Source organism: Sitophilus oryzae, unplaced genomic scaffold (assembly GCF_002938485.1).
Source record: "Sitophilus oryzae breed Bouriz unplaced genomic scaffold, Soryzae_2.0 scaffold_119_pilon_pilon, whole genome shotgun sequence".
Taxonomy (NCBI): Eukaryota; Metazoa; Arthropoda; class Insecta; order Coleoptera; family Curculionidae; genus Sitophilus; species Sitophilus oryzae.
The window spans coordinates 3,186,718-3,203,567 of record NW_022145837.1 but is presented as its reverse complement, the minus strand read 5'-3'; the positions used below and the strand labels follow the sequence as shown (position 1 = coordinate 3,203,567).

Here is a 16,850-nt window from a genome sequence, read left to right as displayed (position 1 = left end):
TTAGATCGTTGTTATTTAAAGGTTTGAAATTTTACAGAGAGGTGTTATAATAACTTTTTTTCCATATTTCGATAGACATTGTCTAAAATAGAAGTATTAATTATATTTATTACCGCTTTACCACAGTAAGGCATGCACAGCTTTAGTGCTTTAATTGATAAATCATCTTCACCGACAGCATTAGACCGAATAGAATTTAATATTTGATGTAACGATACCTCATCTATTAGTTTGAAATTTAGAACATTATTCCCTATTTTTTCATGCTTATTTTGTCTATAAAAATCTATTTTTTATTTGATTCTGACAGTTCGAAAAAAAAAAAATATTAAGCTTATCTACATCCGCTAAGTTTTCAGGAACTTCCGGACTTGATTTAAATGTTAACTTAAGTCGTTTAGCATCTTTCCAGAAGTCTTTACCAGTCTTTTCCGATAAACCCTTAAAATAACTATTTTTTTCTCTAACTATAGCATGTTTTGTAAAATTCCTGAGTTGACGATAATATTGTAATTTGGCTTCAGATCGTTTTTTTAAATATATTTGATGTGCTTTGTCTCTAAGTTTGATTAATAATTTAATGTTATCCGTTATCCAGGGTAAATATGGTTTATCTGCGATGTTCTTCTTTTGCAACGGTGCATGTTTATTGAGGAGATAAAAAATTTAATTATATAGAGTTTTTATTTTAATATAAATTATTGTATTTAACTATATACCTATCCTAAACATCAATTACCTTAATACCTTTGTTCAAATAACTGTCAATGTGACAGTAAATAATATTGATGTCACTAGTTTAAAAAATGAGCGATTCGGAAACTATTCAATTAAGAAGCTCTTAACTCACTCAAAATGCACTGACGGTAGATAAGGAAATTTATTTTATTTCTACAGGTGGTCCATGATTCCAAAAAGAAAAACAATCAAACGATCCCATTTTAATACTAATATACATATATAGAATTACTATTCAACCTAGTCTAAATTTGAATAAACATTTGTGTAAGGTAAGGGTCCCTCTCCACGAGCCTTGTCGGCAACAGGACCGCACTGATTGCCTACCTCGGGCAACCGGCAATGGAGAATAGAGAAAGAGTGAGAGAGAGGCAAACAGGGAGTGTTGTTTTGCACGATAATACGTTATCACGGTTCAAGAACCTGAAGTAATGCACTTCCGGTCCTTGGCTTGACCACCACCGGTCAAGACGTTCGCTGAGTGTCGAAAGGGTGTCTTGAAGGAGCTGTATAAGGGCTTGACGATGTAAGGATTTGTATTTGTATTATGCAGAGTAATTCTTTAATGTTGCAAAAGAATTTAAAAACTTGATATTAAATAGTTATATTTTTAAACGTTGCAAATAATATAACAAGATATATCGAGAAACTTCAAACATTCTTTTTTTTATCTTATTTCCTTTGACAAAACTTCTGCAAACGTTTTTTAATAATAAATAGAATAGTATATAATTATAATTTAAGAACTGTGTTGCAAGCCTTGGCATTTTTCCATATTTTATATTTTTAATAGGGTATAATTCTGAATAAAAAAGACAGCTATAACAGCCAAAACAATATGCAAATTAAAAACAAAAGGGTCCCTGGTGATCAAAGAAAACACCACAACCGTCACTCCTATACAACTTTTATCTTCCACACACAAAAATCCGACCCAAAAAGGACCTCATGTGTTAAAATGCATTTTTTAATCATTCTTCCAGACACCACCGCAACAGAGAAACAAAACGCGGCAGAAAAATGCGAGAGAAAAACACGTCAGAACTGTCAGGCAGTGACAGCTAAGTTGCCCCCTTGTTCCTGAAAACTCCACAACTCACACCACCGTCCTGTCTGGACCGTCTTTGTCCGGTCTGGAAACATTTTTTAGGACAGGCAGGCAAAAGTTTTTCCAGCGGAGCTGGACAATGGCCGGCAGCGTTTATTTGGACAGCTTACAGCTGGATGTTATGAAAATATGCCTTTTTTGTTGTGTATTTCGATTTAAAAATTATATTTTGTGTATCGTTAGGGAAATAAAGGAATAATTACTTATTTTTGTATGTTTTTATTTGGATATAGTTGGTTATAACACCACTAGTTTTAAAAACAAAGTACTAGTTTAGGTATTAGATTGCTGGGGTTTTGGATCCCGTTTGATTGTTTTATTGTATACCAAACCTTCCTCTCGTTGTTTTTTTTGCGTTAAAGCACTTCCAGCTCTTTGCAAAGTTCCCGATGTCGCTGATGTTGGCTTCTGCTGCTTCCTCTAGTCCCTCCGAAAACACCTAAAGTGCCCTAAAGTTTTAAAGCGTCAATTTTTAAGTGTCAGACAGTGACACAGAAAGTGCTCAAAGGTTTTTTCTTCCTCACCGCATTCTCTGCAGTAGTCGTCGTTGGAAATCTGCCATCACACTAGGTTTACCCCCGTGGGGAAGTACTAAGTAGTGGGAGTACAGCTCTAGTAGTTGATGCTCTGTATCCTATGAATGAAGGTAAAGACACTTTACAGTACGTCTGTCCGCTCTGTGGCTACGAGGTATCCGTGAGAGGGGAAACGATATTCTCTCGATGTTTTTTGTAAAAAAATAGACAACGCGTTCCATCAATAAAAATTCTACAATTTTGCAAGTAGCCAATAAAATGAGTGGGCGGAGCGATTTGCGGTGACGTCTCGTCAAGTCGACGTATAAAATATATTGCTGTTTATTTAAATGTTTTTTGTCCGCATTCCTTTCGTAGATACAGATCCAGCAGATGTACTGTAGACACGGATATTGTGTCTTTATTATAAATTGAGACATACATTTGAAATGTGAGATCTTTATGAGACTTGTAACAGTCTTTTTTTCTAGAGAGCTATTACTAACGCCTAACAGTCGGTCTTTTTGTTCTCGGGCGCCACCCCCAATGTTTAAAGTGTTTGAGAGACCACCTCGGCCAATACGGGTAGCTTTTCTACAGTGGAGAATCCAGGGAAGTGGGGTAAAAGCCAGTTAAAGTCGAATATATTCCATAACGAGGTTTATTTAAGTAAATTAATTATGAATCCAATACCTTCAAATAAATAAAATATGAAGAAAATACTAAAACATGAAATATCGCAAAATCTAACACAGAGAAATTAAATCAGTTAATTACAATAGCAAATAATTAAGTAATTAATTAATATATTAAATTAATTATGAATCCAATCTCTTCAAATAAATAAAATATGAAGAAAAATACTAAAACATGAAATATCAAAATCTAACACAGAGAAATTAAATCAGTTAATTACAATAGCAAATAATTAAGTTCATATGATTTAAATTCAAACCTGTAAAGAAATATTATAATAGAAAAATACTAGCAATACATATTCACATGCATCTTCAAATAAATCAAATATGAAGAAAATATTAAAACAGGAAATATCGCAAAATCTAATACAGAGAAATTATTATTTATTATACCATAAAATAAAACTCTACTGTGCTGAAACTAAAATTTGCGATTACTAGAACTCTGATGGGGTATCTGGCGGTGACAAAAAAAAGAAAGAATGCGATTACCTTTTTTTTCTGAAGGAAATCGGCGTCGGATCAAACGAAACGGTCTGGTTGTCTGAATCGCCTACAGCAGCCCGGAATTCGGTCACACTAATTATTCGCGGTCAGGTATAAAGAAAACTTAAGAAAATCGGCGTCGGATCAAAACGAAACGGTCTGGTTGTCTATTCACGGTCAGGTATAAAAAAAACTTAAATGCTCGGTTTTTAACTATCTAAACTCAGAAATCAGAAATACGGTTGAGACTTAATTTTTTTAAATCAAATCTCTGCGACCACGATTTATACTTATTTTTAATCAAAGACGGAGATACGGTACTTTTACTTTAAAATTCAAGAATTCGGTTTTTTTACAGCAGCGCTGATAAAAAAATTAAAATTGACTTAAACTCGCGAGGTTTACTCAGTAAAGATCACCGGTACTTACCCAAGCAGCATTTGGACGTCGGGACAACGTTGTGTCACGCGACCAAACGTCGGGGCGCAACGTCGGCACAACCTCGTGCCAACCCTAGTCTGCACTAGTTCGGAGAATCATTTTTGGGTCGAAACGACGTTGGATACCGACGTTGGCTAGAAGCCTAATTTAGTACAAACTGCAACGTTGTTTAAAATCCTAATTCACAGAAATACAAAACTAATATGGCGTCTAAGTCGCGTTTTATCCTAAATTGGGATAATTATAGTAAAAATATTATATTTATAATTTAGTTAGAGACATATGTCAGATGGCAGTGAAGGAAAACAAAACAAAAGTATTTAAGTGTGGAGGATGTTTGAAGATCATAATTATTGAAACACTTTAACCGACTCTGTAACTCGTTACCCAAGGTAAAAAGTTAAACGCAAACAACTTTATTGATAAATGTATTGTTTCTACTTTAAAAAATACTAATGGGCCTTGAAATTAAAGAAGTTTTAAAAATTTTCTTGAATTTTTTTTTTAGTAAAATGAGAATAATTTATTCGCATTCGAAAAAATTGTTTCCGCGTATTTTTTAGGGTCAAATATTTCAAGTTAATGTATTCAAAAAGCAGGAATTGCTATTTTAAGAACGAAACATTTTCTTATTTAACAACATGGCGGCTTTAACTTTGTTGTTTTGGAGATTAAGATGGAGTAGTTCGAGTAGTCGCATACTGGACTAATAAAGTCGCAGTTCGGCCTTAACAGGTAGTATACTAGTCGCAAGATTGCCTAATTTAGTCATTCTAGAGTCTAGCTTGTGCCGCCCTCTATAATCTAAATAAACGAGGAAGTGTCGGTAATATATGTCGATGTATATTTAAATTTAGTTTTATATGTACCTTTCTTATGTCCCATTTTAATTAAGTTTTTTTTTTATAAAAACAAAAACAGCACTGAACTGTCTGACTGAACAGAACAATGAATTGAAAATTTAAGATTTAAGGTTATGGTTCAATACAGTTGCAAAAAGGTAGTGACTCTACGTCCTACCAACGTAAGAATAAGGAAATCTAAACAACGTTGGAATTAGTAAAACAGACGACGTTTGCATAACGTTGGAATAGGTCCTGAAACTGACGTCGGAAAACTCTATATTATCCAACGTTGTAACTACGTTGTCCAAATCACCTAAAGATCACTTAAGCAAAAAAGGTTACAAGACAACGTTTATTCGACGTCGCAGAAGCTTCTACTTTGCTGTAGTACTAGTCCAACGTCGGCACAACGTTATAAAAACGTTTAAATTTATTTTAATACCCAAGGTAGGGAGCTAACTATTTTTTGTAACTAATCCAACGTTGTGTTTAGTAAACATGTGGTCGCAAGTCGTGAAAATGCTACTTGGGTAGTCTCAACAGGAAGAGCCCCGTTTTCGCGCTCCCGTCGCTTAAATAATCTTTCCCGTCGGGAACCACGAACCACGTTCGGTTACGATCGTCCTACCTCCCATCAAGATTCCTTACAGTAAAAAAAAACGGGTTTTACCCGTCGATCCTACAAAAAACCATTTGCTGTTTGTACCAACAAAAAAAACTTCAACGTCTCCATGCAAATCGACGAAATATTTAACACAATTTTATCAGCAAATAATTTTTAATATTAAAAGTATTTTTCAGTTTTAGACTATCATAACAGTTCTAAAAATAAAAATAAACCATACTAAGCTTGTCTAAGAATTATTGGTTACCATAATTCTTCAAAACAAATGAACATATCAAATTCTATTTATATACAGTATGGTTCATAAATCCACAAACGCTATCCGTCCTGGTGATCAAAAAAACAAATATTTAAACATTTACCATGAGAATTTTAATGATAAAAAAAATAATAAAGTTAGGTCCCAAGGCTGGATCGAACCCGGGCCCTTCGGTGTACCAGCGAAGTACTTTCACGCCGCGCTATCGTGCCGTGTTTGATTTATTTTCACGCCTAGCATTTAACCGGTTAAATAAAAAAAATATACTGACTTCATTACAGACTACTTAAAATAAAAATTAACCACTCTATAGATGTTAGAGTCTTTAAACTTTTATAGCTTTCGAAAAACTAACGCTTCTCTCACTAAAAAAACACGGAGAGCAGAAATCTCATTTAGGTTTTTACAGGATGGGGTTCTTTGTGGAGGTCAAATAAAGATCCCCAAAAGGTGATTCCTATTATACTTAGGAGCGGTCTTTGTGCACGTGACTTGAAAGAAGAAAAAATGGTGGCGGTATTAAGACTTCTCGGCACGTGCCCAGATTCAGTTACCTGGACTTATTGGTAGAGAGAAAGTGATGAAGAGATGGAGGGGCGAGTTCGTTTTTAACAGAAGGAATGAAAATCTGGCTTGGGTTTCTTTTAGATAGTTTTTGACAAAATATTCAGAGACTGTAATCTCCATTGCACACATTCTTCAACACGTGAATTTTTTTATACTTCGGCAGCATAGTTTCAGAGATACGGGGTTTAGAAGTTTCATTTTTATTTCGATTTTTTCCAAATAATTTTTGAAATAAGGTTGATATTTGAATCAAAATTGTTGTGTGTGTGTGTGTGCTTTTTGACTTAAGAAATTTGATTTCAATGTCAATATGACTCCTATTTGTAGAGGGCGCCACCTACATATTTTTGAACTGTTTTGAAGAGTAATAACTTTTAAACTAAACACTAAATCACCACAATACACCAAAACACTTTTACTTTTACATTGGACGCGCGTTTCGCTAACCATGTTAGCATCATCAGCAGATGATTATAAACTAAAATACAAGGTTTAGGAAAGGTCGGGTATTTATAAAATTTCTTGTAAAGATTGTAATCAGAAATATGTTAGGCAAACTAGAAGATCAATATTAACTAGATTTAAAGAACATTTAGCTCAGATAAGATATGGTAGACCGGATAAATCTTGCGTTGCCGAACATATTGTTGATAAAGAACATTATATAGATCTTAATAACTTGAAATTAATTAAACAAGTCTCAAATTACAGGCAATTAGATGCATATGAAAGCATCAGAATTAATAAATGTAAAGATAGTATGAACAGAGACAACGGTCCAATTCCTTCAAGCTCCTTGTTCCTACTACTCTAGTGGCGGAAATCTAACTGTTACGCTCGGTGGGTTCTGACTCGGTTGGCTAGAGATTGCCACGCCCACTATGTGCCCACTGAGCGAGTATATAAACGCTCCAACTGTAGATTGTATTTTAGTTTATAATCATCTGCTGATGATGCTAACATGGTTAGCGAAACGCGCGTCCAGTGTAAAAGTAAAAGTGTTTTGGTGTATTGTGGTGATTTAGTGTTTATTTTGTTGTGTAACACCAAAGGTTCCAACCATCAACTGTAATGTATTAAACTACTGGGTGAAAAAATATACATTTCCGCCTTTTTTTACGTAAAAAAGTTCTTGGTTGGTTCTTAAAAAAATATATTTGGAATTAATCAAATATGTATAATCAATATGTCATTATTGACAAAAAAAACATGTTGAAATAATAAATCTGGATTTTTGCAACTTTGAGTCAAAACAAATAAATGTATATGGTTCTTAAGTGTTTATTATCAAGTTTATAACACTGAATGAAAAAAAAATATTGGTGCATTTTCTCACATTCATTTTTGTGTTTCAGACTCCTCTCTACATCATAAGCAGCAGTAGTGAATCTGAGCAGGAGCCAGAAACAAGACAGGCTGTAAGAAAGAGAGGTAAGTTTTTTGTATAACATCAAATAAAGAACAAAACAATTTAAACTGTAAATGGTTCTAGGATATACCTGTAATTTTACCTAATGTGAACATTTTATTGTGCATATTTAATAAAATGTGATGTATATTTCTGTGTTACACTTATTGACAAACGTAAATATTACGAAAAATACCTCTTTAATTCTAATAAAATTATAATTCTAATTTTTTATGCCTTTACAATTACTAGCATTAAAAGCCTCTAAAAAGATTCTTTAAAGTTTCCTTTAATAAAAATCCGAATTTTTCTAATTAAAACCAAACAACAACAAACTATCAAACTATTTTAAATTTATTGTCGTATAGTAAAACAATCAAAGCGTATTTTCTATCCATTCTACTTCCTAACGACATTTTAAAGACCTTCTAGCGTAAAAACTGGTAAAATCATAAACAAAACACCGTTAAACTCCCATCTAGCCTTTCTTAATCCCTTTTTTTAGATTACTTTACTGTGTATAAATAAAAACAATCGTTTTTGTACACGGATTTCCTTCAAAGTCAATATTTGAAAAGATATTAGAGCGTAAATACTTGGCTCTTTGGTTCGTGGGTGATTAATATCCATGTTTACGTCTACTTAGAGGGTCGTTGTTGTCATCGATGTCTTGCATGCCTTTTCCTGTGCTGTGTAACTATTGCCAGAGTTTCTTAGAAAGTTTTCTAATACCTTCTTTGCTCTGAAGAAGGGTTTGGAAGTTGAAAGTATGTTGAGTAATTAAAATAGAGACAATATTGGAGTTTTAGGCTTTAAAGGGCAATTACAAAAAGAAAATACTTTAGCCAGAATTCCTTCGTAGTTTTCCTAAATTTGAATAAATCGATCATTGTCTTCTACTTTTTTACATTACCCATCTTCTAAGTCTATCGCAGCCATACCATCTTTTTTTTTATCGAAGCGTCACTATTATGCTGTACTTTTGAGTCGCTCTCAGGGGTCGGGTAAAACGGGTGTGTGGCCGAAAGAAATATACAGGGTGGTACGAACTGTATTCCGGAAACTTCGGCAGCATATTCTGCAGATAAAAATATGTAAAAAAGTTCGTATAAATGTATGTCCTGAAATGCTTACTTTCAGAGATACAGGGTGTAGATGTTTCATTTTTATTTCGATTTTTTCTAAATAATTTCTGAAGTAACGTCAATATTTGGATGAAAATTGGTGTCTGGGGGTTCTTTGACATAAGAAATTTGATTTTGATGTCAATTTGACTCCTAATTGTAGGGAGTGCCATCTACATGTGTTTTAACTGTTTTGAAGCGTAATAACTTTTTGTCCGTACCTGTATAAAACTACTGAGTGAGAAAATATACATGTCTGTGACTTTTTACGTAAAAAATATCTCTTTGTAAAAATCGCTACGAGCAACTGTTCTTAAGATATTTAGAATGGAACTAGACAATACATAAAAAATGTCTATAGGGCCGAAAGGTCTTTAATCATCTGCCGCTTGCTTTAAGATTGGTTAATTCCATAAAAACCTGCCGGAGGCTACTGAAAAAAGAACTTTTAAGTAGGGAATTTTACAGCGTTGACGAATTCTACCGGGACACCCTTGATATTTGTGTTTAGTGTTTAGAATTTAGAATCTTTTTATCTTATCTTTGTTCTGTATATTGTATGTTATTTTACTTAGTCGTTTAAACCTATTTTGCTGATTGTTCAATCTTTTTAAACATTTTTTTTGTTTTTTGTTTTTGTATTTACACGCATTTGTTTACTTTTCATAAAACTGTTTTTTAATGTTAAGATTGCTGGCAATAAATGTTTTAGGTTTAGATTTAGGAATAATATGCTTTGTTAACAAAAATTTATATATTTTTTAAGAATAAAGTACTTTTGAATTGAATTGAATATACCTATGTGGCGGATTCATCTCTATTTCGTTTTTAAAGCAATAAGATGTTTTCAAAATCATGAAATTTCGATTTTCCAATTAATTATTTAATAACTACTTGGTTACTTTTGAACCACCATAACTTTCATAAGTTTATGCTGATTAACCAATTAGGAACCCATCAGAGCAAACTTTTTGCCTTCAATTTTCTCGAAAACCATCGCTTTGGGCGATGTACAACAAGAGTACCTTTTTTGTAAGAAAAAATATGTAGTTTTCAAAAAATGAACCCACGTTGCAAAAAAAATAACCTCAAAAAAGTTATTCACAAAACAACCCCCTACCCTTGCAAAAACTACCCTTTCCGCTTTTCCAAATAATTTTTCAGTATCAACATTTGATTTAGGGTCAAAATTTATGGCAGAGCATTTTTTTTCGAAATTTTATGTCGTTCTTTAAGCCTACAATTTTAAAACAACGGTTTTTTAAATTCACCCCTTGAGTGCCCCTAGCTCCCTTAATATGCATTTTCTGCCCTATACTTATAGGAACTTTTTTTACTATTTTTATGAGTACTATCACCCACTGATTTTTTTACACCATTTCAATGACACCCTGTATATTCATAGAAACTTTTTGTTTTATTTTTATCTGTAGAATCACTCACCGAAGTGAGATACAGTATTTTTTTGACACCCTGCGTAAGACAGTATATTTAAAATATATGCATTAATAAGTCAAAAACTTTAGAAACTCATTTATTTAGACCCGCATCAACCCTTTTCTTTCATCCACCCCTCCTTCTCCGCGACTCCGCCGACTAAAACGACACTAATTTTTGGTCTGGAAATTTCTAAAATCTGGCAAGCCAGCCGCCATGCCGGTTATCGCCCGGAATTACATCAAAGCCGCGCGTCTCTTGATCTTATTAAGATAAAATTCGGAGCGAAAGCCAAAGACCGCCGTGGATTCCTACCAAGTCACCGTTCGCAGAACAAATCATATTAGAGAGCGACGCTGCTACTGCCAGTGGAAAAGGGTTGATAAAGTATGCAGGCTGATGCAGTTAGTCCTTGCTCTGTGTCCTTGTCGGTGATGTAATTAGCCCTAGAGAGAGACAAGGGAGTAATGAGGAAATTCTTTCCTGGTTGGTTTGGAAGGGATCTTTTGTAGGTTTTTGTAATTATATTTGGATTGCGGTAAGAGGGATTTTTTTGAAAAAAAAATCTTTCCACTGTGTTTTACTTATTTAGACTATCTAATTTTTCACTTACTTACCAACAATAGATATGAAATTAGTAGTTCAAGAATAGCCATTAAAGAATAGTAAGGCGAATTTTATCACATTTAGTCGCTACCAACCGAGCGCCTATATAAACTATGAATTTGTAGATATTAGTTTAGTTTTAATCATCTGCTGATGCTGAACATACTCGGTAAAAGTAAAGTGTTTTAAAAAAATGTCTATACTGATGTGGCGGATTCATCTCTCCAAAAAATTCTTATATGGGTATTTCGCCGGCATACTGATTAATCACGATCCTGTTCAAACCACTCAACGTAAGAAGCTCAATTTTGGCATACAGGTTGATTCTAGGGTGTAGAGGTTCGATAAGAAGGGATATTTCGAAATTCCAGTTCCAAGAGTGAAACCACCCCTCTAATATTACAATATTTTTTATTTAAGAAATGGTCAAGTTTCCGAAAAAAACGCTTAAACACGTATATTTTATTTTGTTGTTTTACATATTTTAAGATTTTTTATAAATTTATACAGGGTGTTTCATAAAATATGACTTTAGTAATCACGATTCTGCTTAAACTGCTTGACGTTTAAAGCTGATTTTGGCAAACGAATTGACTGTGGGGTGTAGAGGTTCGATAAGGTGGGGTTTCTCGAATCTCAAATTCCAAGAGGGTGAAAACGCCCCTCAAATATTACAATATTTGTTATTCAAAAATGGTTAGTCTTTCGGGAAAATTAGGTTAAGGTTTAATTAGGTTTACTGGTAATAAACTTGCCTAACAAACAAAAAAATGCTTAACGTTTCGGAAAGTTTATACCTTTCCGTCGCGTCGTGGGAAGCAAAAAAAATACAAAGAATAAAGAAAAAAAACTATTTAGAATATTTAAATGCAACTATTCGAGAACACTTTAGTTTTTTTAAAACAGATACGTCTACAGAAATCGTTGACGTTCTGTTAAAATGACATTATATCAAGGTATACTTCAAAATTAACAATTACTACCTGATAACAATTACTTAGTAAGGTTAAACCAAAAACCTTCACACTTTCTGTATGATTATTTTCAATTTTTACGTATGTTATGTTTATTTATATTTTGTACTTTAAAATTAGAGAGGAATATGTACAGATACATGAGCAATACATTTATTTTTAATAGATTGTATTAAAAAAGCCTTTTTTATTTTTATTTTAGAGGCTATCTCTTCTTTCATTATAATTTTGGCGTTGTTAAAATCTATTCTGTGCCCTGTGTACCATGAATACTGACAAATATTAGATTTGTGAATTTCTTAAGTGTTTTAGTAAATTGGTGTTTTATCTTTGGAAAGATTTAATAGTTTTTTTTATTTGTTCGTTTTTAAATAGGACAGACTGTATAAACTTATATAACTACTATATTACTACACACACCGGAAAAGTCTAGGGATATTACAATTTTATCCAGCCATCGTCAGTAATTTTATTATTTGCATTTCTGATATAATAAAATTAAAATAAACAAATAGTTTACAGGACGTATTAGAAATAAAAATGCGAAATTTATCGAATTTTTCAAATTTACCTTGATTTTTATTGAACTCAAAAAAATACACACATTTTTTTTTATTCTAAACTGTGAATTAAAAAAAAAAGATAAAACCATTTTTAATTGATGAGCATTGATAAACTCACTTACCACTCTGGCTGTATGAGGCCGTGCATTGTCATGCATGAGAATGAAGTTTCTCCCAAAATCATTGGCATATGGTAACAGGACAGGCTCAAGAATTAAATCACGATATATTCCTGTTAGAAACCTTGGGCCCATTGTCCATTCGACCACTGAACATGATCTTGAGCCCACAAATATCGTACCTCTCGGTTTCCTCTCGTTAAGGGTTGAGCTCTCCAGGGGCGTCTGCTTCTTAAGTTGACCTATCTTAATCTATTGCGAACAGTGTGAGGACTAACGGGTACATTATGTGTTTCCTAGAGAATTAAACTTAGCTTTGGTGCTATAAGAGTCGGTCGGCGTCGAGCATTTAATTGTAAAAAATGATCTTGCTGAGGGGTAGTAATGCGATGTCGCCCTGTGTGCCTTTCAGCAACATCACCATTTTCACGGTAGCGTGCACTTAATCGCCATATTACACTTTGCGTTGTATTTAATGTTCTAGCTACGTCGATTTGGCGCATTCCAGCTTCGAGCATACCCATGGCCCTTAGCATTTCGTCTGTGTTAAGATGTATACGCTCCATAATGTCGTTTAATACTAAACAGAGTTATTTGATTGAATTCTGGTCAGTTATCATAAAAACATAGCCAGTACAGGTTAAATTCGAACAATTGATGCTAGGTGCTTTTTATACATTTGACAAAAAATGCACAACACTTCTGCAAATATCCCAAATTTAGAAATAACTAGTGTGACTACTTCGTTTCAATCGAAGTAGAAAGAATCGGCCTACAAATATGTGGTTGTTACATTTATTTTTAACTTTAATAAAATGATATCCCTAGATTTTTCCGGTGTGTGTATTTATATACACCACTAAGAACAATGAAATCACGTAAATGTCGAAGGCAAAAACCTTAATAGAATATGCAGATGCCAAACCGCTGTCTAGGCAAAATTACAATTTTATTAGTATTCATCGCGTTCAGCCGCATCTCATACATTCGTTCTAGGAAAGACAGATCCGCATTTAGTTCACAATTTATTTTAGCCATTTAATTTTAGTCTTAGCCCTAAGAATGTCAATCATCAACTTTTCTTACTAAGGGTGTATTGCGTTGCTTACATTGGTTATGGTTTTATGTTCCGTTTCTATCGGTTTCCTGAAAGTTTTCTTATTACGGAACACGGTTCCTGAAGAATTCGGTTATAACTGTCACCAAACTAACCAGTGCACTATGGTTTCTAGAAGCTACTTTTTTGGCCAAAATTAAACAACTTACATTTAATGGAAAATATGGACTGTAAATTTGTGTTTTTAATAAAATAATAAAATACTAATAAAATGAAGTTATTTTTAATCTTCTCATTCAACGTGTGATTAACTTTTACCTATGAAGCATCTTCTGTATCTAGTTCCAAAAAAGAAAGTTGATCAATCATCGAATTACTGCTGTTCAAAACAATCTTCTTTAGAAATATCTTCTTGCTATTCTTCTTTTTGCATTTTTTCTTCTTGCTCTTCCTCCTCGTATTCATCTTCTTTTCCATGCATCTCTTCAAATTGTTCTTCATTTAACTTCTTTTTGATAATGTCAGGTACAAGCAGTAGGTTAAGTACATCGGCAAGATAACTAAATGTACAAAGCAGCCTGCACAAGTAAAGCCCAATCTTGCCTATGTTCCTCGGAAACTTTTGAGGCCGTTCTTCTCTGAGTTCTGGAAGATTGCTCCGAAAAAGGTATTCGTGGGCGGCCGGCAGATGATGTGGATGGAGGGGGTTCATTTAACTCAAGGATAAAATCCTCCTTTAACCAGTCTTTATTTTGTTTTAAAAACAAATCTTTAAGCCGCGAAGCCGCCTGCCATCTTCTTTCAAAATTTGTACAAAGGCGATTTATCTTTTTTTCTTTGTAGCTGATAGTCCTTGTTCATTATTCTGAAATTTCTGTCTTACAAAATTTGAAACATACCCGTTTTTCTCAACTTTATCGGCCCCTTGTAGCCATTTTTCCGAAATATCTATTTTATTCAATCGATACATAGGAGAAAAAAAATATATTTAAAAAAAAAGTTGCAGCTAGTAGCAGCCAATTTTTTCTTTGATATGTTCACAAAGGATTGTTTCAAAATATTTAACGTTTTATTTAGAAAAATAGATAACATAATACAATCGCTAGAAAGCATCAAACCAAACAGCTATTTCTGTTAAAATTATCTTATTTTCTTTTTCTGTTCTGATGTAAATATTTCAGAACGTCCATGGACGCTGATTCTTATGTGCAATTGTTAGTGATTTCTTAAAAATACATACCATAAAGTGTAAAAATAACAGTAATCCGTTTTTATATCCCACTGAAATATATCACTTAATATTCACTCGCACATAAACAACAACTGAATAGGCACAAATACTTCACTAGAACGTCTAATGCTGATAAGGAATAAAAATGAAAACTAAACAAAAATATAGGCATGTGGTCTTCTTCATTTGTATATCTGCTTGCATTCCACTTACAAAAATAGTCCATATACAGTGGGTCTAAAATATGTATTTTGGCCAAAAAATTAGCTTCTAGAAACCATAGTGCAGCGCGAGAAGGTTGGTTTTTCTGGTTTTGTTTGTCAATCAATGTCATTTATGTGACAGAAATCAAGCAAATACTGGTTAAGTTCCACTGAATTTCTCATTTAATTTCTAAAATTTGTAATAATATTTTGTATTTACATCCAAAAGCAATGGAGGTGGTAGGCAGTAAAGGTAAATAAATTTATTAACTAAATAGAACGACTTTTTAGGACAATTTAAACTTATCATGCAGCCATTCTTTCTTAAAGTCAGGAACATTTAAAGAAACCATGAAGAACTAAACAATAAGTAATCGTGAATGTTTTATAACCTATAAAAATATAAATATTGATTAGATTTGTTTATTTATTATTGATCTGTTTTAATATTGGACCTGCAAATCTTCACTTAAGCTGTCTAACGAGTTTAATAGTTTATTAATAAGGTACTTTTCAATATTAAACTCCATTGAAAAGAAGAAGCAAACAAAAAAGCAGAGAATAGGTACATTAAAAATGCACAAAAGATAAATTTTATAATAGAGGTATTGAAATTTAGAAAACGTCAACATTTGACGTTTCGAGTGTTTTACCAAACCGTTCCGTATCAAACCGATGTTTTTCAGGAACCGCTCTGTACCGTACCGTCTGGTTCGCCTGGTTTTACAACAGAATACAACCTTAATTATAAAACGACTTTCATACCAAGACAAATTATGAATACTTTTTATTCTTGTTCCGGCCCTGTTTCCTTTCGAAATCATTTCGGCCTCTAATTTATTTGGCAGGCTGCGAACCTCTGCCACACATCGCAATATGTCGGCGTGATTTAGATAGAAAACGTAGCGCGACTTTCGGGCTCTATTTATAACATCATCTGGCCCGCAGATATGAATAAATACATAGGAAAGAGGCAACGCGGGGAGCCAGCGAGGCTAGGGTGGATTTCGGGGAAGCCCTCGGCGCGTCGGTTCCTTTAGGATACTGCGGAGAGGATTGTGAGGGAAGATAGTGATTATACAGGGGTTATTAGGAGGTGTTTAGGGACATAGAAGTGTCCCTCGCTGGGTTTACCTTGGAAATTATATTGGAAGAACATAACTGTCTCTGTCAATGATATTAGCGTGACGAGATTGATCTTAAAGAGTATAGAGATAAAAAAAATACTTAGAGTCTTGGAAGTATTATAGTTTTCCAGTCTCCGAGAGTTGACAGTCTATGAGATTCCCAAGTAACAAAATTCCGACTTCCGACTAGTTTTGACTACACGCAACGTTGAAATTGGTATTTTTCCCTACCCTATGCATACCCAAACCTCAAATTACGTAGCCAAAACGTCGCGACGACGTTGCACCTAAACAGTTGTATATTTTGACCCTTAACAACGTTGGCAAACGTTGTAGGCCACAACGTTGTTAGAAGTTGGGTTTTATACCGTTGTCATTACGTCGCCAGAAGGCATGTTTATTGTACTACAGAATAACAAACGTAGTACAACGTTGTGCGACGTTTCACTAAACGACCCAAAGCAACTTCAAAATTATAACCAATCACTACGTTGTCAATTTTTGTTGTGGAAGCGGAACTTTCTACACCTAACCTCAAAAAATTCTGTACTGTACTGTCACAGAGCAATTGGTTAGGTATTTTTTCTGTTGGACTTACTGTGTAAAGCGAAAGAAAGATGTATAGGAAAAAAAGTATATAAATAATCTACAACTTTTTATAGAAAAAAGAAAAAGTATTTAGAAGAAAGTCAGCGAGCAAGTCAGTGTCCGAAAAATAA

The 16,850-nt window shown here is 33.6% G+C and overlaps 1 protein-coding gene across 1 annotated transcript in view; it reads right to left on the bottom strand.

Moving 5' to 3' along the window:
- Positions 1-13,985: 13,985 nt before the first annotated feature.
- LOC115891795 overlaps positions 13,986-16,850 on the bottom strand; it is a 99,101-nt gene continuing 96,236 nt past the window's right edge. Inside the window, exon 2 of the mRNA XM_030912354.1 lies at positions 13,986-14,130. Within this exon, the coding sequence (XP_030768214.1) occupies positions 13,986-14,130 (145 nt within the window). The remainder of the gene's footprint in view (positions 14,131-16,850) is intronic.